Source organism: Bufo bufo, chromosome 1, assembly GCF_905171765.1.
Source record: "Bufo bufo chromosome 1, aBufBuf1.1, whole genome shotgun sequence".
NCBI classification, from domain to species: domain Eukaryota; kingdom Metazoa; phylum Chordata; class Amphibia; order Anura; family Bufonidae; genus Bufo; species Bufo bufo.
In genome coordinates, this window is record NC_053389.1 from 196,303,743 (window position 1) to 196,328,574 (window position 24,832).

A 24,832-nucleotide genomic window follows, 5' to 3' on the forward strand; every position below is an offset into this window, starting at 1 on the left:
AGTGGTGGGGCGCCGCGGCAGGAGTCTCTGGTGCCGGGAGGAGAAGGTAGGTAGAGCGGCTCTGACTTTATAGACTAAATTATTTTAATAATACCCCAATAATAATAAGTTAATAACCCCATTCATAAATTACTGGTGAATTATTATAGAGACGGCCCCAGGCCAGGAGACATAAGGGGTTGGGTTGAACTGTGGGCTTCAGGGGTGACACCATTTTCTACCGCACCGGGTGACACCAGCCATAGCAACGCCAACCATTAGGAACCCAGCTCTAAGTTTGCCTGATTGTAGTCGGGAAGGAATTTTTTATTCCCCTAAAGTGAGGAAAATTGGCTTCTACCTCACAGGTTTTTTTTGCCTTCCTCTGGATCAACTTGCAGGATGACAGGCCGAACTGGATGGACAAATGTCTTTTTTCGGCCTTATGTACTATGTTACTATGTTACTAAGTTGAATTCGCAATGCGATTAATATAACCTGTATTAATCGCATTGCGATTACAAATTAGATCTGAGTTCCTAATTGTTGTATTGCTAGAATTGACGAATATAATGAATATAGCACTATATTCTCAATCTTCGTTATATTCTAGCAATACAACCATTAGGAACCCAGCTCTAAGTAGAATTCACAATGCGATTAATATAACCTGTATTAGGCCTCTTTCACACTACAGTATGTCCATTTCAGTGTTTTGCGTTCAGTTTTTCACGGATCCGTTTTTCTGTTTTTTTGTTTCCGTTGTGTTTCCGTTTCGGTTCCGTTTTTCCGTTCCGTTTTTCCGTATGGCATATACAGTATACAGTAATTACATAGAGAAAATTGGGCTGGGCATAACATTTTCAATAGATGGTTCAGAAAAAAACGGAACGGAAACGGAACACATACGGATGCATTTCTGTATGTGTTCCGTTTTTTTTTGCGGACCCATTGACTTTAATGGAGCCACGGAACGTGATTTGCGGCCAAATATAGGACATGTTCTATCTTTCAATGGAACGGAAAAACGGAAATACGGAAACGGAATGCATACGGAACACATTCCGTTTTTTTTGCGGAACCATTGAAATGAATGGTTCCGTATACGGACCGTATACGGACCGCAAAAAACGGACCGCAAAACGGAAAAAAAAAAACGGTAGTGTGAAAGAGGCCTTAATCGCATTGTGATTACAACTTAGTCAAATTTGTGACACTGCAGCTTCCGAATGAATCTAAAATGGATGCTGTCCAGGAGGTGGGAGGGTCTGGGAGGCAGGGTATGCTACTGATTGGCTGGAATGTGTCTGCTGACTGTGAGGTACAGGGTCAAAGTTTACACAATGACGACGAATAGGGGGCGGACCGAACATCGCATATGTTCGCCCGCCGCGGCGAACGCGAACAAGTGATGTTCGCCGGGAACTATTCGCCGGCGAATAGTTCGGGACATCTCTAATCACGGACCCATTCACTTCAATGGGTCCGCAATCGCGGAGATGCAGAATGGAGGCACGGGTCGGAACCCCACGGAAGCACTACAGAGTGCTTCCATGGTATTTCTGGCCATGCCTACGCACCCCAAAATGGTAGTGCAAAAGTAGTGCAATTTGAGGTCCGCAGCACGGGCCCGGCCAGCACACGATTGTGTGCATGAGTCCCAACTGTGTGAATAAGGCCTAAGACAATAGTCACACATTCTGGAATTTTTCTGAATTTAGGAAACTATTCCAAGTCTAAATCCTGACAAAATCTGTTTACAAATCAATTCTGATTTAAAGGGACACTGACAGGGCCAATAAGCATATTGAGGTATATATATGGCAGTACAGGTCTTATAATGGGTATTACAATCATCTAAGTATCCCCCCTGTCCACATTATACATACAGTAAACTTAAGTTTTATAACCTGCTCCAACGGACTTCAATCTGCCCAAGGGGCGGCGTTTCACCTCTCTTGCGCCCAGCCAGCCTCCCCCAACTGCCGCTTTGAAGCGCCGCCCAGCTCATGAATATTCAGTTTGCTGGGCGGCTTCTGCGGTCCCCGCTCTGAAGCGCTGCGCTTAACAGTACCCGGCGCATGCGCCGGATCTTGTGAAGTCCGGTACAGTAAGCGCCGCCCAGCTCATCAATATTCACTTCGCTGGGCGGCGCTTACTGTCCCCGACTTTACAAGATCCGGCGCATGCGCAGGGCACTGTTAAGCGCAGCGCTTCAGAGCGGGGACCGCAGAAGCCGCCCAGCAAACTGAATATTCATGAGCTGGGCGGCGCTTCAAAGCGGCAGTTGGGGGAGGCTGGCTGGGCGCAAGAGAGGTGAAACGCCGCCCCTTGGGCAGATTGAAGACTGTTGGAGCAGGTTATAAAACTTAAGTTTACTGTATGTATAATGTGGACAGGGGGGATACTTAGATGATTGTAATACCCATTATAAGACCTGTACTGCCATATATATACCTAACCTCAATATGCTTATTGGCCCTGTCAGTGTCCCTTTAAATGTCTCGCTCTAATTTTTCTCTATCTCTCTTTCTTGTCTCTCTCTCTGGAAAAATTCTCCTGAATTGAATATCAAGAAATTCTGATTCTAAGGATTCAGAATTTTTGGAAAAATTTGGGAATTGATCCTTTCATCTCTAACCCAGCGCTGTACAGCCTCTCTGGGGGGGGGGGGGGGGGGGGGGGTGTATTTCTCCTGTAACTGGGGCTACTATGTCAGCCCCAGTTATAGGAGAAATCAACAGTGAAAAAAAAAAAGAGAAAGTTAAGTAAATGTCCCCCAGAGGTCTTGTATGACCTTATGGGGGACGAAAAGTGTAAAGAAATAAAATAAAAAATAAAGTGTTACAGGTTTCACATGTAAAAAAAAAAATCCCCAAGTAAGGAATAAAATATATATATCACATAATCGACCCTGTCCAATAAACACCATAAATTTTTTTATAAATAACTATCAAAAAAAGCCATCTTTGTCACCTTACATCACAAAAAGTGCAACACCAAGTTATCAAAAAGGCGTATGTCCGTCACCTCATCCCGCAAAAAATGAGCCCCATCATAAGAAAATCTCTCCAAAAATAAAAAAACTAGAACATGGAGACACTAAAACATGGAGACACTAAAACATCATATTTTTGGTTTCAAAAATGCTATTATTGTGTTAAAGTGAAATAAAAAAAATATATATATATACCTATTAGGTATTTCCCATGACCTAACCCCTCGGATGAACACCGTAAAGAAAAAAAAAAAAACTGTGTCAAAACAAGCAATTTTCGTCACCTTACATCACAAAAAGTGCAACACCAAGTGATCAAAATGGCGTATGTCCCACAAAATAGTACCAATAAAACCGTCACCTCATCCCGCAAAAAATGAGCCCCTACATAAGAAAATCTCTCAAAAAATAAAAAAAACGATAGCTCTTAGAACATGGAGACACTAAAACATCATTTTTCTGGTTTCATAAAATGCTATTATTGTGTTAAAGTGAAATAAATAAAAAAAGTATACATATTAGGTATTGCCGCGTCCGTAAAAACCAGCTCTATAAAAATATCACATGACCTAACCCCTCGGGTGAATACCGTAAATAAAAAATAAAAAACCTGTGTCAAAACAAGCAATTTTTGTCACCTTACATCACAAAAACTGCAACACCAAGTGATCAAAAAGGCATATGTCCCACAAAATGGTACCAATAAAACCGTCACCTCATCCCGCAAAAAATGAGCCCCTACATAAGAAAATATCTCAAAAAAAAAAAAAACTATAGCTCTCAGAACATGGACACATTAAAACATAATTTTTTTGTTTCAAAAATGCTATTATTGTGTAAAACTTTAATAAATAAGAAAAAGTATACATATTAGGTATCACCACGTCCGTAACAATCTGCTCTATAAAAATGTCACTTTACCGAACCCCTCAGGTGAACGCTGTAAAAATAAATAAATAAAAACTGTGCTAAAACAACCAATTTTTGGTTTACCTTGCCCCATAAAGTGTTATAATGAATGATCAAAAAATCATATGTACCCAAAAATAGTACCAATAAAACTGGCACCTTATCCCCTAGTTTCCAAAATGGGATCACTTCTTGGGAGTTTCTACTGTAAGGGTGCATCAGGGGGGCTTCAAATGGGACATAGCATATAAAAACCATGTGGAGTTCCATTTCTTCTACGCCCTGCCGTGTGCCCATACAGCAGTCTATGACCACATGTGGGGTGTTTCTGTAAACCGCAGAATCTGGGTAATAAATATTAAGTTTTTTTTGGCTGTTAACCATCGATGTGTTAAGGAAAAAATTGGATTAAAATGGAAAATCTGCCAAAAAAGTGAAATTTTAGAATTTGATCTCCATTTTCCTTTAATTCTTGTGGAACGCCTAAAGGGTTAACAAAGTTAGTAAAATCGGTTTTAAGTAACTTGAGGGGTGTAGTTTCTACAATGGGGTCATTAATGGGGGTATCCACTATGTAGGCCCACAAAGTGACTTCAGACCTGAACTGGTCCTTAAAAAGTGGGTTTTGGCAATTCTCTTTAAAATTTGAAGAATTGCTTCTAAACTTCTAAGCCTTCTAACGTCCTAAAAAAATAAAATGACATTTCCAAAATGATGCCAACATAAAGTAGACATATGGGGAATGTTAAATAATAAATATTTTATGAGGTATCACTTTCTGTTTTAAAAGCAGAGAAATTGAAATTTCGAAAATTGCTAATTTTTCAAAATTTCAGGTAAATTTTAGATTTTTTCATAAATAAAGGTGAAATATACTGACTCAAATTTATGACTATCATGAAGTACAATGTGTCATGAGAAAACAACCTCTGAATGACTTGGATAAGTAAAGGCGTTCCAAAATTATTACCACATAAAGTGAGATATGTCAGTTTTGCAAAATTAGGCCTGGTCAGGAAGGGGGCAAATGGCCCAGATGGGAAGTTGTTAAAAATATTTTTTTTTAAAATAAACATGTATATATATATATGGGTATATGTATATATGTGTATATAAAAAAAAAAAGAAAAAAAAGAAAGAACTAAACAATTTATTGTATGTATGTATGTATATACAAACCGGATTCCAAAAAAGTTGGGACACTAAACAAATTGTGAATAAAAACTGAATGCAATGATGTGGAGATGGCAAATGTCAATATTTTATTTGTAATAGAACGTAGATGACAGATCAAATGTTTAATCCGAGTAAATGTATCATTTTAAAGGAAAAATACGTTGATTCCAATTTTCACGGTGTCAACAAATCCCCAAAAAGTTGGGACAAGTAGCAATAAGAGGCTGGAAAAAGTAAATTTGAGCATAACGAAGAGCTGGAAGACCAATTAACACTAATTAGGTCAATTGGCAACATGATTGGGTATAAAAAGAGCTTCTCAGAGTGGCAGTGTCTCTCGGAAGCCAAGATGGGTAGAGGATCACCAATTCCCACAATGTTGTGCAGAAAGATAGTGGAGCAATATCAGAAAGGTGTTACCCAGCGAAAAATTGCAAAGACTTTGCATCTATCATCATCAACTGTGCATAACATCATCCGAAGATTCCGAGAATCTGGAACAATCTCTGTGCGTAAGGGTCAAGGCCGTAAAACCATACTGGATGCCCGTGATCTCCGGACCCTTAAACGACACTGCACCACAAACAGGAATGCTACTGTAAAGGAAATCACAGAATGGGCTCAGGAATACTTCCAGAAACCATTGTCAGTGAACACAATCCACCGTGCCATCCGCCGTTGCCAGCTGAAACTCTACAGTGCAAAGAAGAAGCCATTTCTAAGCAAGATCCACAAGCACAGGCGTTTTCACTGGGCCAGGGATCATTTAAAATGGAGTGTGGCAAAATGGAAGACTGTTCTGTGGTCAGACGAGTCACGATTCAAAGTTCTTTTTGGAAATCTGGGACGCCATGTCATCCGGACCAAAGAGGACAAGTTGTTATCAACGCTCAGTTCAGAAGCCTGCATCTCTGATGGTATGGGGTTGCATGAGTACGTGTGGCATGGGCAGCTTGCATGTCTGGAAAGGTACCATCAATGCAGAAAAATATATTCAGGTTCTAGAACAGGGATGGCCAACCTGAGGCTCTCCAGATGTTGCAAAACTACAACTCCCAGCATGCCCGGACTGCCAACAGCTATCAGCCTACAGCAGGGCATGATGGGAATTGTAGTTTTACAACAGCTGGAGAGCCACAGGTTGGCCATGCCTGTTCTAGAACATATGCTCCCATCCAGACGTCATCTCTTTCAGGGAAGACCCTGCATTTTTCAACAAGATAATGCCAGACCACATTCTGCATCAATCACAACATCATGGCTGCGTAGGAGAAGGATCCGGGTACTGAAATGGCCAGTCTGCAGTCCAGATCTTTTACCTATAGAGAACATTTGGCGCATCATAAAGAGGAAGGTGCAACAAAGAAGGCCCAAGACGATTGAACAGTTAGAGGCCTGTATTAGACAAGAATGGGAGAGCATTCCTATTTCTAAACTTGAGAAACTGGTCTCCTCGGTCACCAGACGTCTGTTGAGTGTTGTAAGAAGAAGGGGAGATGCCACACAGTGGTGAAAATGGCCTTGTCCCAACTTTTTTGGGATTTGTTGACACCTTGAAATTCTGATTCAACATATTTTTCCCTTAAAATGGTACATTTTCTCAGTTTAAACTTTTGTTCCGTGATTTATGTTCTATTCTGAATAAAATATTAGAAGTTGCCACCTCCACATCATTGCATTCAGTTTTTATTCACGATTTGTACAGTGTCCCAACTTTTTTGGAATCCGGTTTGTCTGTATCCATGTAAAAAAAAAAAAAAAAAAAGTACTAAACTTCCTAAAATTTACTTGTCTGGCGGAAGGTGGAGGGTGAGTCCCGCGGTTCCGCTCCGCTTGAGCCCGCCGGACCCCCTTCCACTCCTCGCTACAGGTTACTTCCTGCTCTCGCCTGCTCTACCTACTTACTCTTGTATACGTTACCTATTGCTTCCAGCCTCGCGGCCCATTGTCCTCCACGCCAGGTTCAGCGAACCTCCTCTATTTACCTCCTCACTTAGGTTCAAGGTACGGTTCCTCTGCGGCTCCACATGTCGCCTCTGCACAGCTTCACGCCTTTTTAGTGGTATCTGGTCACACCAACAAATCTCTTCTGCTCCCTCTAGCAACAGCCTGCCACGCCGCCAGGTCCCGTCTTCTCTCTCTATTCGCTTCTCCACTCGGATAATCCCGCCCAAGCAAGCCAGGCCTCGGCCACCGCCTGCCACAACAATCAGGCCTCGTAGTCAATTCGCATAGGGACAACCTGCCACGTCGGTAGGTTTACGTTTATTAATTTCTCGCCTGTTACGACCCAGGCTACGTAGCTCAAAATTTTTTAGGATCAACCAGCCAACCAGGCCGTGCCTTTGTTGCCGCTGACCTCTCCAGCCAGGTCTCATAGTCAATTTGCATAGGGACAACCTGCCATGTCGGTAGGTTTATGTTTTTTATTATTTTCTCGCCTGTTACGTCGCAGGCCACGTAGCTCAAATTTCAGGATTAAGCAGCCTCCCAGACCAGCCCTCTGTTCCCGCCTGCTTCTCCAGCCGGCCTCATAGTCAATTCGCATAGGGACAACCTGCCACGTCGGTAGGTTTACGTTTATTAATTTCTCGCCTGTTACGACCCAGGCTATGTAGCTCAAAATTTTAGGATCAACCAACCACCCAGGACGTGCCTTTGTTGCCGCCGACCTCTCCAGCCAGGTCTCCTAGTCAATTCGCATAGGGACAACCTGCCACGTTGGTAGGTTTAAGTTTTATTAATTTCTCGCCTGTTACGTGGCAGGCCATATAGCTCAAATTTCAGGATAAAGCGGCCTCCCATATCAGGCCTCTTAGTCAAGGTCACTGCCTGTCTCACTAACCAGGTCTCGCTGCCCCAATTCCCATAGGGTCAACCTGCCATGCCGGCCAGGTTTCACGTTCCCAACTCCACCGCCTGCACGTTTTAGGCCATGTAGTTCAAATCCCGCCTGGGTCCACTCATCGCACTCTCTCTCTATTGTAATTCTGGTTCACCCTAGGTTGTTCGGCTCTCATCTGTTTCGGGACTCGCTCGGCAGCACTTCTCCGTTCCCTCGTCTGTCTCACTAATATTTCATCTGCCTTATTCTCCATCACCATCTATTGTTGTGTCCATGTTTTCAGTATTTCAGACAGCCCAGTCATATCTCACATGTCCGACATTGAAGACGCCATCTCCATGCCAGAGTCCCAAGTCTCCGAGCATCCTAGTTGCACGTCACTGCGCAATTGGACCGTGCCAAAGCTAATTGATGAGCTGAATCGCCGAGGCATTCGCCACTCAGCCTCCGCCATGAAGGCCGAGCTATACAAACTTTTGGTCACCGGCACTTCAGCTTCCGTGGAGAGCAGGTGTCCATGTCCACCATTCAGACCTCCCTCCAGCAACTACATGCCTCAATCAACTGTATCTCCAGCGCAGTCTTCGACATGCAGTCTAGACTCCTCACTGTCGATAATCGGGCTCCGGCTGCCGAGCCGCCGGCCCCTCCCGCGCCAGTCCCCTCAACTTCCCGCTGCCCCTCTCCAGGTAGGGTTCTCAGCACCCCCTATATTTCCCCCGCCCCCTTCGTTCCTGAGAACATCAGGAAGGACATTTTGGCAGGGAAAGACATAAATCTGGCCTCCATACTTATCACCACTCATTATACTACAGAGAACAAGACCATCGCCTGCGGCGACGTGTCCGTAGTCCTTAAATCTAAGAAAGCCCATCTCAACAAGAAGCTTTCCATCCCAGAATTTGTCCTTGCTTTTAGCCTTTTCCGGGACATCATCTGTTCCGGCCAGCCGGGGAGACGGGAGGAGCTGGACACATACCTCTATAGGGTCACCGACCTGGGCTATAAGTATGGCGGCTTCGCCTTTTACGATTACCATCGCTCCTTCTCAGCCAAAGCCGCTGCAGCAATCGCACTGTTCAATCATGTCACCAACTGGGCTGTGCTAGACATGGAACTCTTTTGCCGGAATTTCGCAGGTCTTAAAGCCCCTTCCTGCGCTTCCTGCCAGTCTATACTGCATACATCTGACTGGTGTCCTAATTTAGCCTCCACCTTCTCGGGCACTCCTGTTCCTGGCCCGTCAGGCCTCCCCAGGCAGATACCAAATTTAGATAAGCTGGGTAGACCCATAGTCCTGCTGGGCAGGAATCAGATATGTAATAATTACAATCTGGCGGCTTGCAACTACAATAAGTGCCGAGCCCTCCATATTTGTACAGTCTGTTTCAGGGCCCACCCCCAAACTACCTGCCGCCAAAGATCCAAGCAGTCCTGACTAGTCGGGGTTAACGTAGAGTTGCTCGTAACTCTACTGCAGGACCACCACGAGCCCTCCCTCCTTCGTCCAGTTCCTCATTGCTGGCTTCACAGAAGGGTTCCACACAGGGTTAGTAGCTTTGCCTTAGTCTACCTAGGAAGGGGACAACCTCTTATCCGCAGTTAGGGATCCTGACTGGGGAGCTTGGTTAACAAAAGTCGATATCGCTGATGCCTTCAAGCTCCTGCCTGTCCAGGCTCAGCTCTGGAAATTTTACGGTATCAAGTGGCAGGATTAGTATTATTTCGCCAACAGGTTGACCTTCGGTTCCAAGAGCAGTCCTTGGTTGTTCGACCAGTTCGCCCAAGCGCTGCACTGGATGTTCGTTAACCATTGCCACTGCCCAATGGTTATCCACTATCTGGACGATTTTCTCTTAGTCGAAGCACCGGGTCGTCTACCTGACAGGCTAGCGTTTCTTTTACAATTATTTTAAAATCTAAATGTCCCAGTTGCATCTTCAAAAACAGAGGGCCCCGCCACAGCTGTAACCTTCCTAGGCATCATCCTGGACTCCGTAAAAATGGAGGGACAGCTGCCAGAGGAGAAGCTCACAAAAATCAAAGATGCCATCTCCAAATCGCTAGTTTCTAATACCCTCACTAAAACAGAGTTACAATCCTTGCTAGGCATGCTAAACTTTGCCACAAGAGTTATGCCCCAAGGTAGGGCCTTCATCTCTAGGTTGCTTCAGCTATTGCCCACGGCCATAGATCAGGACTCCCCAGTGCACTTGGACTCGCAGGCCCTAGCCGACCTGTCCATGTGGGACGAATTCTTGTCCCAATGGAACGGTGTTTCCCTGTTCGTGCCACAATGGAATCTCGCCTTTCCTACTGTCTTTTCGGACACCGCAGCCTCCAGCGGTTTCGCCGCAATTTTCAACAAACATTAGTTCGCAGGTCCATGGCCGTCCGAAATCCTGTCAGACAAGAAAGCCCTTAGATCTTAACCCCTCTTGGAAATTTACCCCATAGTTGCAGCCGCACAGCTTTGGGGCAGTTGTTGGGCCAATTCCCCAGTTGTTTTTGTGACTGATAATTAGTCCTTAGTAGAAATCCTCGCCAAAGGTAGGTCCAAATCCCCCAGAGTCATGTCCTTTGTACGCAAACTGGTCTGGCTCTCCATGTGTCACAACTTCCATTTCCTCTGTCAACATATTCAGGGTTCCAAGAATCTAGCAGCCGATGCTCTGTCACGATTCAACTTTCCCGCTTTCTTTCAGGTGGTGCCAGAAGCAGACCGAATAGGATTAACCCCGCCAGCCTTCCACACACTGACAATGGACTGAGCATGCACCTCGCAGCCGCCAAGGCCCTCATCCACAAATCGGCCAATACAGCCAGAAATTACAGAACCGCATGGAAAGTTTTCACCAAATTCTCGCATTCTTATCCCGGGAACAACACTGACAAAATCTCCTACATTCTGGCATTTCTGGCTTATTGTCACACGGAACTCAAGCTTTCCTATAGCACCATTAGATTGTACCTGTCGGGAGTACAGCATTATTCCATGCTTGAGTGCCCTGGTAGCGCGTCAATATTCTCTTCCCACGCAGTTAAGGCTACCCTCAGGGGTATTCAGAAATCTAGTAAGGAGACCGCCCCCGTCAGGGAGCCGGTATCAGGTGACCTTTTTAGGAAACTGTCCACCTCACTAGACGGGAATCCTTTTGGGTCATACCCTAGCATCATCATCAAAGCCGCCATATATTTAAGTTTTTTACGGCTTCCTGAGACCAGGATAGTTTACCAGCACCTCCTCTAGAAACAGGGGTCCATCAAAGGGCCAACTAGAATGGCAGCACAACCACTTTGTCTTCCGTCTCCCGTCTTCAAAAACCTCCCAAACAGGTCCTCCAGTGATCATTAAGTATTTCGAAACTCTCAACGCTTGGTGCCCAGTCCAAGTCCTCAGAAAACTTCTTACGGTATTGGGCGACGCTCCAGCCGACAGTCCCCTGCTTCCTTTCAAGAACGGTCCTTTAACCTCTTCCCAATTAATTTCCCACGTACGGTCCATAGCCTCCGGCCTAGGCTTCGATCCTGCCGCCATATCCGGGCATTCCTTCAGAATCGGAGCTGCCTGCGCGGCTTCGAAGCACGCGGTGCCCGGACATGTCATTAAGAAAATTGGTCGTTGGAAGTCCTCCTGTTTTTCCCGGTACATTCCTAATCCTCATGCTGAGATATCAAAAGCCTTTTGTCATCTGGCCCTTTGAGCTTGCATGCTCTCTGAATTTGCAATAAAAAAAATAAAAATAAAAATATATATATTCTCCTACGTTTGGTTTTTTGCCCCCTTATAGGCCTACCCGCGCTCATGGCTAAGGGCACACCACCAGCCATCATTTAGTTTCCTTACTAAGCTTCTTCCCCCTCAGCTAGCATATCCTATTTTCCGTAGCCTCGACCACAAATTAGAGGGCTGAGTTATTCAGCCTGCATTTGTGGGAGGGGCGCAGGTGCGCTTATAACTCGCACGGGGTGTTTCACACCCTGCGTGCGCTTCCGGTGCCCCTCCCTCCCTTATTTATTCCTTTTCTCCTAGGGTATGCCCCCTTATAGGCCTACTCGCGCTCATGGCTAAGGGCACACCACCAGCCATCAGTTAGTTTCCTTATTAAGCTTCTTCCCCCTCAGCTAGCATATCCTATTTTCCGTAGCCTCGACCACAAAAGATATATATGAAAGATGACATACAGAACATTCAGCAAAGCTGTGAACAAATGAGCGTGCTCTCCGTTGACCAGTTCCCAATATGGCACCTGGCCAACGCCCATATGAGAGGTAGCGGTAGCAAGACACATCTTACCCTGATGATGTCCTCAATTGAGCTGTGCTCTTTCTTACATATCTAGATGTTTTGTAGCATCCTGGTCCCACCTAGCCCTTCCTAAAGGACGTCAGTGTGCAGTATGCTTCATGCTTCAGGAATGAGGTGGCCAGGTACCAGGTACCGCTTACCAACTACATTACAAGAAAATAAAGGGGAATGAACCACTAAAAAACCTTGCCATATTGTACTCGAATTTAAAGCTTTCAAAAATGTGGCGAATTGGACCCAAAACGAATTTCAAGAAATTTTCTTATCTCTAGTTAGACCCATGAAACAAGAGGGCTATTCTGTGTGCGGATGCATTGTCAAATCTGTGGTGGAGATCTAGGTTTCAGCCTCATGGACTCATTCACATTGAATTTGCCCACATCAAATCCAGCAGATCTGAATGTAGCCTTGGTCTTTTCAACCAATAAAACTCTGTTTAACATTTAAAGGGAATGCCCATCTTTAATTACCATGTTACATGTTACATAGACTTAAAGGTGTTCTTTGTAAGAGTTATATTAATTGCTTATTCTTAGGATAGGTCATCAATATCAGATCAGTGGTGTCCGGCTCCTAACACCATCACCAATCAGATGTTCTGCAGTAGCAGCTCTATCCACTGTGTGGTGGCCACGGCTGGTTACTGCAGTGCTGCTCCCATTCACTTGGCAATCATAGTGAACGATGTACAGTAAATGCAAAACCGAAAAAAGAATTGCATTTTTTTTTGCAATTTCACCCCACAAAGACTTTCCCATTATTTAATACATGATATAGTAAATTAAATGGTAGCATTTACAAAATACTGTACAACTTGTCTCACAAAAAGCAAGCCCTTATACAGCTATGTGCATGGAAAAGTAAAAAAGGTATGGCTATTAGAAGACGAGGAGGAAAAAAAATTGCTGGAAGGGTTCATATATTAACTGTAGGTGATAAGATTATGTGCATTCATGGCTGCAGTCTCATCTGTCTGTAATTGCTAATATTTTTCTTAGTTCCGCTACAAGACAAGAGTTTACAAGCAGACTAACCTTGATGAAAAGCAATTGGCGAAGCTCCACACTAAGGTATGTAGTCCAGAATGACATGCACTTTTTTTTAGTAAGGTGATCAAATGAGGCAATATAATGTGGAATCTTTAAAAATCTACAACATACTTCTGTTATATAAATTGTTTATCCTGCTATGGGCTCATGCACACGACCGTATGTATTTAACGTTCCGCAAAAAACGGATCCACAAAAAATACGGATGACATCCGTGTGCATTCTGTATTTTGAGGAACGGAACAGCTGGCCCCTAATAGAACAGTCCTATTAATGCGGACAATAATAGGACATGTTCTATTTTTTTGCGGAACAGAAAAACGGACATACGGCAACGGAATGCACATGTAGTACCTTTCGTTTTTTTGCGCAACACAGAACGGACATGGAAAGAAAATACGTTGGTGTGCATGAGCCCTAAGTGTGAAATGCTATTCATTATCAGATCTCTTAAAGAAGAGCTCTTTCTATTAAAGGGGTTGTCTCACTTCAGCAAATGGCATTTATCATATAGAGAAAGTTATACAAGGCACTTTCTAATGTATTGTGATTGTGTATTGCCTCCTTTGCTGGCTGGATTCATTTTTCCATCACATTATACACTTCTCATTTCCATGGTTACGACCATCCTGAAATCCAGCAGCGATGGTCGTGCTTGCACACTATAAGAAAAGGTGGCGGCCTATGCGCACTCCCATGGTCACCAGTGAGATCAAAGCTGCAGATTTTCTGTCGGTAAATCAGTGTGATAAATCTGCAGTTAATACGCTAATTGCAGCGGCCTAAGGCTAATTTCACACTTGTGTTGTCTGGATCCGGATGCTAGCTGACACCCAGCGACCCCATTCACTATAATGGGGAACGGCGTCGATCCGGCCACAACCTGGCAATCATGTCAAGATTTTGGTTTTGGTCCGGCCGATTCTCGGCATATTTGCCGGGCTGTGAACAGATCTCCATTGGTCCCCATTATAGTGAATGGGGAAAGACGGAATTCCAGCAGTGCCCGGCAATGATGGATTTGGCAAGCTTTTCCCAGCCTGCACAGCCTGCTGGATCTGCATAAGGCCTCATGCACACGGCAATTTGCGGTCCCTAATGCACAGGCAACATCCATGCGGCTGCCGCAGATGGATCCAGACCCTTTCAACTTGAATCGGTCGGTGATCCGTTCGCACTGCAAAAAAATAGAACATTCAGGTGAATGTGTCCGCATCCGTGATGTGGTGGCCATTGTGGTGGCCATTGCCCGCATATTGGGGACCCACTGTTTGCGGGCTGCAATATTGGCACGGCCAGGCAACAACCGTGTGCATGAGGCCTTACGCAGATGTGAAACAGGTCTAAGACATGGGAATCTGTATGCGGACATTTACCAATACATAGGCTGAACACACATTGCGGTCACTTTGATAGCTTTATTAGCTGAGTACCAGAGACACGCTCTTCAGCTACTCCAATTACTGGAATTATTTTGCCTGCTTTGAATTGAAGATGGCACCTTGAAATTTTCACTGGCACCCGAGCCATCTATTCCCGGCTTGTATAGTGCAAAATACAGATGAATCACCAGACCAAGTTGTTTAGTGGAAAATAGTGAGTATCGTTTATCAAGGTGTCAGCGGCTGCAGAGATAATAAAATATCAATGATTTATGTGACGGGACAGTTTAGGACTTCTTTATTACTACGCAGATGTATTTCTTCTTAACAGCTCAACAATGAATGGGATGCAGATTGTCACAGCAGAGTAATGCTTTGTGCCAGCATTTTGGCAGATATACAGGTCTTTTAGTGATCTACAGGTCTCTCTCATAGCCACGCGAAACAGTCTAACTAAGATAGGTTGCCATTGTTGCCCATAGCAACCAATTACAGCTCAGCTTTCATTTTTCAGGAGCACTATTAGTAATGAAAAGCTGCACTGTGATTGGCTGCTCTGGGCAACTCAGTTTTTCTTTTAGACAGTTTCATAAACCTCCCTCAGGCCCAGTTCACACTTCAGTGTTTTGGTCAGTGATTTCCATCAATGATTGTGAGCCAAAACCAGGAGTGGAGTTTTCACAGAAATCAAGTATAATGCTCCTGTTGTGTTTTTGACTCGCATCTGGTTTTGGGTCACACTCACTTATGGAAATCACTGATGAAATCAGTGAAATGTGAACTAGGCCTTACTGTTCTCTATGGATATGACAGTTGTGATCCAAAATGCAATGTTGGGTTTGATAGGTTAGGGTCAACATTCAGCTTTCATGGGGTATATATATAATGTACTTGTTAGGATATTGGTCATGGTTTCTTCAGAACATAGTGCAATATGCCTGGACCGGAGTGTAAGAGGGAGGAGGATGGGAGTGGCAGTGGTGAGGAGAGTAGTAGTAGCTCCTGATGTATAGTACGGACCAAAAGTTTGGACACACCTTCTCATTCAAAGAGTTTTCTTTATTTTCATGACTATGAAGGCATCAAAACTATGAATTAACACATTATATACATAACAAACAAGTGTGAAACAACTGAAAATATGTCATATTCTAGGTTCTTCAAAGTAGCCACCTTTGGCTTTGATTACTGCTTTGCACACTCTTGGCATTCTCTTGATGAGCTTCAAGAGGTAGTCCCCTGAAATAGTTTTCACTTCACAGGTGTGCCCTGTCAGGTTTAATAAGTGGGATTTCTTGCCTTATAAATGGGGTTGGGACCATCAGTTGCGTTGAGGAGAAGTCAGGTGGATACACAGCTGATAGTCCTACTGAATAGACTGTTAGAATTTGTATTATGGCAAGAAAAAAGCAGCTAAGTAAAGAAAAACGAGATAACCTATAAAGAAACACTGAGAACTATTAAGCTAAAAAATATTGTTTTATTGAGCATATAGTTAAAAACATATACAAAGAGATGACAAACAAGTGCAAAAAAGTGCAGTACAATCCTGGGAGAGTTTATCCAGTATAACAGAGTAATAGGGTAAGTGACCAAAGGTATAAACGCCTGTACATAAAAGAAGCTCCTATACAAAAAGTACACTTGAAAAGAGTATCCACAATGCAAATGAATGCATTAAATATAAAAGTGCATATTATCTATTGTAAATGGGGGGTAAAAAAGTATCAACCCTCAAATGTGGCTCTTTCTAAATGTATAGTTGTATCTATACAGCTAAGTATAGCAAACAGTAAAGTGCATGTGCAAGCTGTGGGAGATAATAACTGAATAGCATGACCAAAAATGCGCGTTTCGATTTGAAACCTTCCTCTGGGGGTACAGACTTCCCACTGGAGAGCTAGTATTTAGATACCCGTGCCACCAATCCAAAACATGTTAGGCAGTCATGTGATATCCGGAAGACTAATTCGTCAAAGGCACAGGTGAACTGCGCAGTGGCCAATTGCGCTAGTGCAGCTGCGCCCTTTGACCAAAGGACCTTCCGTGACGTCAAACGCGTCATGATCCCACAAGATATTCAGAGGCCGCGTAATGGCCAGTCACGCAAGCGGCGAAGTCAGGGGGATGGGTCATGTGATCGTAAGTCCCGATCACATGATCTCCTATGGTTCAACCCACCAAAAAGCGGAGGTAAACATCACAGATCATAGACAAATAAGTACATAGGCATTAGTGGTATAATTATGTATACAATGAAAAGTGCATGATGCATACTACATAGACAGTAATAAAATAGTAAATAGACTGGAGGTAGTGAAAATGACCCCCGGGGGTCATGAACAGATGAATACATAGGCATTAAAGATACAGTAATGTATACAATAAAAGTGCATTGTGCATACTACATAGACAATAATAAATTGATAAATAAACTGAGGGTGGTGAAATAGTAAGCAAAGTCGCGGGATCACCAAATGATGCGGTGGCCGGTAAGGGACGCCCACCAGAGGGGGATCGCGCGACTGAGGATTAAAGGTAATTGAGCAATGACTAAAAGTGGGGTGAATTGAGTCGCGGCCACAGGATCTCCCAAACATGCAGAGGCCAAAAAAGGATCTCGGACAGAGGGAGATCATGTGACAGAGAGTCACAAACACCGGAGGAGAAAAAAGTGAAGTGAATCGCGGTCACGGGGTCTCCCAATGGTGCGGCGGCCAAAAAGGGGGGGCCACCCAACAGAGGGGGATCGCATGACAGAGAGTAAAGGGTAATGATGAAGTATTGAAAAAAATATGGTTAAGTGAGTCGCGGCCACAGGGTCTCCCAAAACCTGCGGTGGCCAAAAAATTGGCATCCGCCAGAGAGAGGTCATGTGGCAAAGAAGCACAACCAGAAAATATGACAACATAATTGGTGTAAATGTAAAGTGATACATCAAGTCATGATGTATCAAGATGAAGTGACAAGTGGAATAATGAGGTAAAGTGAGTAGCGGCCACAGGATCTCCCAAATAATGCGTTGGCCAACAAATGGGCATCTAGCACAAAGAGGTCGTGGGGCAGAGAGTCACAACCAAGTGAAGTAGAAAACCATAACCGATGCAGTAATAAAATACATCAATTACGATACATCTAAAAAAGTAACTAAGTTAAATAGTCGGGTAAAGTGAGTCGCGGCCACAGGATCTCCCAAAAATCATGCGGTAGCCAAAGAAGTAGGCATCCAACAGAGGGGGATTGTGTGGCAGAGGGTCAAAACCACGTGAGTGAAAAAAACGTGATTAATACAGTTATAGAGTGATACATCAAAATGAAGTCACAAATTAGTGATGGGTTACTATACAAAGTGAATTAGAAGTACTTGATGAAATAAAGAAAAAACACCAATACATGTTTTTCATGATTAAATGAACAAAAATATATGGACGGGCTCGTGAAGAGAGTGGGAAACATAAGATGATGTTTCCATCTTCAGATTAAATCTTCAATGATGTAAAGAAAAACGAGTGGCCATCATTACTTTAAGAAGTGAAGGTCAGTCAGTCAGCCGAAAAATTGGGAAAACTTTGAAAGTAAGGGCTATTTGACCATGAAGGAGAGTGAAGGGGTGCTGCGCCAGATGACCTGGCCTCCACAGTCACCGGACCTGAACCCAATCGAGATGGTTTGGGGTGAGTTGGACCGCAGAGTGAAGGCAAAAGGGCCAACAAGTGCTAAGCATCTCTGGGAACTCCTTCAAGACTGTTGGAAGACCATTTCAGGGGACTACCTCTTGAAGCTCATCAAGAGAATGCCAAGAGTGTGCAAAGCAGTAATCAAAGCAAAAGGTGGCTACTTTGAAGAACCTAGAATATGACATATTTTCAGTTGTTTCACACTTTGTTATGTATATAATTCCACATGTGTTAATTCATAGTTTTGATGCCTTCATAGTCATGAAAATAAAGAAAACTCTTTGAATGAGGTGTGTCCAAACTTTTGGTCTGTACTGTACCTGTGTCACTCTTGTTTGCCCCCAGGGTGGTTACAGTGAAGAGGAGGGACACTGTATAATAGGTGTAGTTCTCCCCAACCAACCCCCCTCCCCTGGGCACACCAAGGTTGTGGCCTCATACACGGTGGAAAGTGAGGTGCCTTTGGTGTCAGAGTGCAGTTTAAGGACAGAAGACCAGATGAGCAATATAGATATTGCAGATTAAGGCCTCATGCACACGACAGTATTTTTTTTTGGTCCGCAAAAAGCTGTTCCGTTGTTCCGTGATCCCTTTGCGTTTTTGTTTCCTTGTGTCTTCCTTGATTTTTGGAGGATCACCAGACATGAAAAGTGAAAAAAAAATCTAAGTCAAGTTTGCCTTGAAAATGATAGGGAAAAAACGGGTGCAGACGCGCGGACGCGGATGACAATCTTGTGTGCCTCCGTGTTTTTTCACGGACCCATTGACTTGAATGGGTCCGCGAACCGTTGTTCGTGAAAAAAATAGGACAGGTCTTATTTTTTTGACAGACTGGAAACACGGATCACGGACGCGGATGACAAACGGTGCATTATCCGAGTTTTCAACGGACCCATTAAAAGTCAATGGGTCCGCAGAAAATCACGGAAAACGGAACAACGGACACGAAACACAACAACAGTCGTGTGCATGAGGCTTTAAATTAACCAGAAGTCTTTACTGAAGAGGATCTTCTAAGCAATCATCCACATAACATGGAGACAGTTCCTGAATGGTTACAAACATTGCTGAGGCTTAATTAATAGGTTAACTCCAGGCGCAATCTGCAAAGGTGTACTTTCAAATCACACTGTTCTCTACTTCCTAATTCAGCCAAGGGGTGCTTCACAAGTCTAATAGAGGGATCTTTAAGGAGGAATCCACATGGTATTTATGGGCATTCCAGTTGTGGATTTCCTTCCATTGCTTTTGTTATCAGGAAATTTTCCCGCCAAAAAATGCTGTTCACCATCTCTGGGCAGATGTCCATTGCATGGTGACAGCGTTTTGATCGGCTATTGTTGTTACCATCCCTTTGGGCAAATTTGGCAACGGCTGTTCTATTGGTTATATTGACTGGTCGATTGTTTATTGGGGTTCAGGGCAATTGGCTAGGGGTTCTGGGGCAGGGGTTTGGTTCTGGGGATATAATGTAGGCTATTGGCGGCAGTTTTGTCTCACCTCGCCGACTGTCTCCTGGATATCTTCAACGCCCTCCAACCCTCCACTTTTTCTGTATTGTTATATATCCTTTGTTTTATTCCTTTGATGGTGTCATCACAGCCTTTTTTGTTAACCTGGGGTAATTGCCTTTATATGTGGAAGAATTTTGCTAGAGGTTAAGCTTAGGGCTGAGCTCATGCTTTATATATACTGTATTTTGTTTATTATTTAACAGTTTTAAGTATGATGGTGATTAATATTTTATAGTTATGGTTTCCATTTTTAATCAGTTATGAAGTTTGAATTTATGAGTACAGGTTAATTAATAAAGGCTGTGGCCAATTTGAATCCATTATCAGATTAGAATTTCTTATGCAGAAGTGTATGGCCTACAATTCCATAATTTGTCTGTGTTTCCTTCAGTGGGGCAGACTCTTCTCCAAGTAGCAGGGATGCAAACGGGGTTTGGAAGCCTTTACAATATATCTTAGCGAGTGCTATGATCTTATGACTACAGGCCGGAAGCCTTTAGAATATACCTGGCCAAGTGCTTTGACGTCTATAGCCTTGTGTGTTACCTTCAAAGATTGCCATGCACACCCTTTTGGTATGGCTTCTCAATAAGAATGAGTGAATCAGTTTGGACCGAACGGAGTCCAAACTGATACAGATGCCAGACAAACCCGAATATTTTCCAGTTTGTTTTGCACAAATCCAGTAAAATGGTGCACAGGAAAAAAGCACTAGTGAGGAAATAGAAGGGTTATGATGACATGACCCTGAGAGTAAGTGGGGGGGGGGGGGCAGAGCTTACCCTGATTGGCTCCCAGACTGACAGACAACCAGACCAGTGCTGCAGCAGGCAGGGAGGTGCCCGAGCAGAACACCATTCTTTGCTGGTTTGTGAAAGAGGGTAGTTGTGTGTGACAGTGTCTGCCAGGGAATTATCTTAGGCTACTTTCACACTCACGTTTTTCATGGACGGATCTGTTCAGATAATACAACCGGATAATATAATATAATATAATATAATATAACGGATCCGTTTGTATTATCTTTAACATAGCCAATATGGATCTGTATTGAACATCATTGAAAGTCAATGGAGGACAGATCTGTTTTCTATTGTGCCAGATTGTGTCAGTGGAAACGGATCCGTCCCCATTGACTTACATTGTGTGCCAGGACGGATCCGTTTGGCTCAGTTTCATCAGACGGACAGCAACATGCTGCAAGCAGAGTTTTGGTGTCCGTCTCCAAAGACGAAGGGAAACTGAACTGATGCAAACTGGTGCATTCTGAGCGGATCCTTTTCCATTCAGAATGCATTAGAATGTAAACTGATCCGTTTTGGACCACTTGTGAGAGCCCTGAACAGATCTCACAAACGGAAAGCCAAAACGCGAGTGTGAAAGTAGACTTAGGGAGTTAGGGTAGGGACAGTGAAAAATCAATCAGGGACAGTCAGAAATCAATCAATCAAGGTTATTACCAGGGATAGTGAAGTGAAAGGCTAGGATCTCAAAGAAGAATTGTGTGTGTTGTGTACAATGGAAAGAATCAGGGCAGTTGACAGACAGGGAGAAAGGAGAAGTGCAGGTGCCTGCTATCAGAAGTGTATATATATATATATATATATATATATATATATATACATGTGATTACTGCAGCAACACGCACAGTGTTGCAGCAATCTACCTGTATGTATTAAGTTGAAATTGAGCGTCGAGCCTCAGTCGTTCATGTATGTATTTTCAGTTTCCACATGATTGCAATTTAATGTTTTTGGGAGGGTCTTTCAGTTTAATTAAGCTGCATATATACACGATTACTGCAGCAATACCTACAGTGTGGCAGCAATCTACCTGTGTGTGTTAAGTTAAAATTGAGCATCAAGTTGTCCATTTATGTATTTTCAGTTTCCATATGGTTGCAATTTAATTTTTTGTGTGGGAGGGTTGTTCAGTGTAATTAAGCAGTATACTGTATATACATGATTACTGTAGCAATACCCATGCTGTGCGCAGCAATCTTCCTGTGTGTTAAGTTGAAATTCAGCATTAATCCTTAATTGTTTACATATTCTCAGTTTCCACAAAGTGTTCTCAAACTTTTAAGCACCAATGTATGTAATTCTGGTGTGTTCTTATGTGGCAGAGGGGCATTTGGGTCCCCTGAGGTATTAAGCCACACATGCGTGGTGAACACTCCTTCACTTCAGGGGCCCTGTTCTGGACATAGGAGTGGTGGGACCCACACTTACCGTATTTGACACTGATGTCATATCCTTGCAATGTGCCATCAATAACCCAGATGGTCCAATCCCTTTAAGGGTCGGTTCACATCAGCGTTATGGATTCCGTTTTTGTTTTCTGTTATAACATGATTATAACAGAAAATAACGGAATCCATATGATGGAAGTCAAAATGGAAGCCTTTAAGAGGCATTCCATTTTAAACCATCATAATAGAAGTCTATGGGAATCATAACGGATCCGTCGGGTTCCCATTATGTAAGACGAAAAACAAAGTCCTGTCAAAAGGACTTTTTTTTTCGTTCTGCATAACGGGAACCAGACAGATCCATTATGATTCCCTTAGACTAATATTATGACGGAAAGCAAAATGGAATGCCTCTTGAAGACTTCCGTTTTGCATTCCGTCATAATAGAAGTCTCTGGGCAGCATAACAGATCCCTCCTGGTTTCCGTTATGCAGGACTAGACTCCTGCATAATGGAAACCAGGACGGATCCGCTATGCTGCCCATAGACTTTTATTATGAAGGATCAAAACGGAATGCCTCTTAAAGGCTTCCGTTTTGACTTCCGTCTTATGGATTCCGTTATAACCATGTTATAATGGAAAACAAAAACGGAATCCATAACGCTGATGTGAACCCACCCTAATTTGTGTAGCCTTTAGGTACGTAGGGAAAGAAGGGACATGATCAAAACCTTTAAATATGTTAAAGGTTTAAATAGTGTTAAGGAGGGAAGTGTTGTATAATAAGATACTGAACACGAGAACTAGGGGGAGAACAAGCAATGATTTTACTGAAGGAGTAGTATATGCTTGGAACAAGCTGCCAGCAGATGAGGTTGGAAAATCTTCAGTAAATGAATTGAAACCTCTTTGAGATACACATATATCTATCCTAAGAGAAAATAGAGGACATAATATAAGGTCAGACTGAATGCACCATGTATTCTTTTTCTTCCGTCAGTCTTCAGTGTTTCTATGTCATAATACAGGAGCACGACAACCACATGGTCAATATAGTGGCTTGGTCTGCAACAGATTTACAATGTCATATAGCAGAACATTATGTGTCGGTACATTGTGGTGTCATTGTGCATTGACACAGTGAACATAGTGGGTTATACTATGACAAGACTGTGACTTGATTGTGATGTCATACTGCAAGCACTGTGCACTCACTATGTACAGGTGAAACTCGAAAAATTAGAATATCGTGCAAAGTTCATTTATTTCAGTAATGCAACTTAAAAGGTGAAACTAACATATGAGATAGACTCATTACATGCAAAGCGAGATATTTCAAGCCTTTATTTGTTATAATTTGGATGATTATGGCTTACAGCTTATGATAACCCCAAAGTCACAATCTCAAGCACCCTTTGCTCGGGGGGGTATGGATTAATTAGCTGACTAGAGTGCGACACTTGAGCCTAGAATATTAAACCTTGAAGGGTTTCTACCACTTCGTTTGGACATATTTAGCTGTCAGACACTAGCGATCCGCTAGTGTCTGCTCTACCAAACAGTGCTATTATAATAGCTTTTTGTGCAGCCGTTTCCATAAAAAACAAACTTTTATCGATATGCTAATGAGCCTCTAGGTGCTATGCGGGCGTCTTTTAAGCACCTAGAGGCTCGGTCTACCTTCACAAAATGCCGCCCAGCGCGTCCCTCCAGCCCGTCCATCTCCTCTGGAATGTGATCCTCCCTCTGAGTCAGCGGACGAATTCTCGTGCATGCGCCGTGCACGTCTGTCTTCGGCGCAGGCGCAGTTAATGTCTGACCGCTTTCTGCACAGACATCTCCACTGCGCCTGTTCCTCAGAGCACTATGACGTCATCGGCGCAGGCGCAGTGGAGATGTCTGTGCAGAAAGCGGTCAGACATTAACTGCGCCTGCGCCGAAGACAGACGAGCACGGCGCATGCGCAAGAATTCGTCCGCTGACTCAGAGGGAGGATCGCATTCCAGAGGAGATGGGCGGGCTGGAGGGACGCACTGGGCGGCATTTTGTGAAGGTAGACCGAGCCTCTAGGTGCTTAAAAAGACGCCCGCATAGCACCTAGAGGCTCATTAGCATATCGATAAAAGTTCATTTTTTATGGAAACGGCTGCACAAAAAGCTATTATAATAGCACTGTTTGGTAGAGCAGACACTAGCGGATCGCTAGTGTCTGACAGCTAAATATGTCCAAACGAAGTGGTAGAAACCCTTTAATGCAACTTCTTTTAAGTAGCATTACTGAAATGAGTGAACTTTTGCACGATATTCAAAATTTTTGACTTTCACCTGTATATGACCAGACTGGGAGGTCACAGGTCAAGCACAGAGAATTTGCATACTTTGACTCCATTATGATGACATTAAGCAGGCACAGTACATTCAGCTACAGGTTATATGGCAGTATTGGCTCACTGAGTTTAGCCTGTAATGTTTAGTACCATGCTAATTCACTGACCATCCTTCATAATTGCAGGTCACTTCTAAGGTTCCTGGTAATTTTTTTTTATTTTCTCTCAAGTGCAATTTAATTCAAGTATTAATCTGTATTATGTATGCTGTGTCTTTCCTTCATAGGACCAAGAGGTTAACATGAGAGCTCTTAAATCTGACATGATAATGTAACCAATATCATAAAGACTGCATCCTCCTTCCTATCCACCATGTGCTAATTATAATACTGGTATATTTTTAAGCAGAAGAGGAACATTGGGCCCCTCAGGCACTGGGGCCCATGTACAACTATTATTTTTGCACCTCCTACA

General features: G+C 43.4%; 1 protein-coding gene across 1 annotated transcript in view; it reads left to right on the top strand.

The window, feature by feature from the left end:
* Positions 1-24,832, top strand: part of SHANK1 (SH3 and multiple ankyrin repeat domains 1) — a 553,037-nt gene that overhangs the window by 125,949 nt on the left and 402,256 nt on the right. Inside the window, exon 3 of the mRNA XM_040430330.1 lies at positions 13,215-13,286. Within this exon, the coding sequence (XP_040286264.1) occupies positions 13,215-13,286 (72 nt within the window). The remainder of the gene's footprint in view (positions 1-13,214; positions 13,287-24,832) is intronic.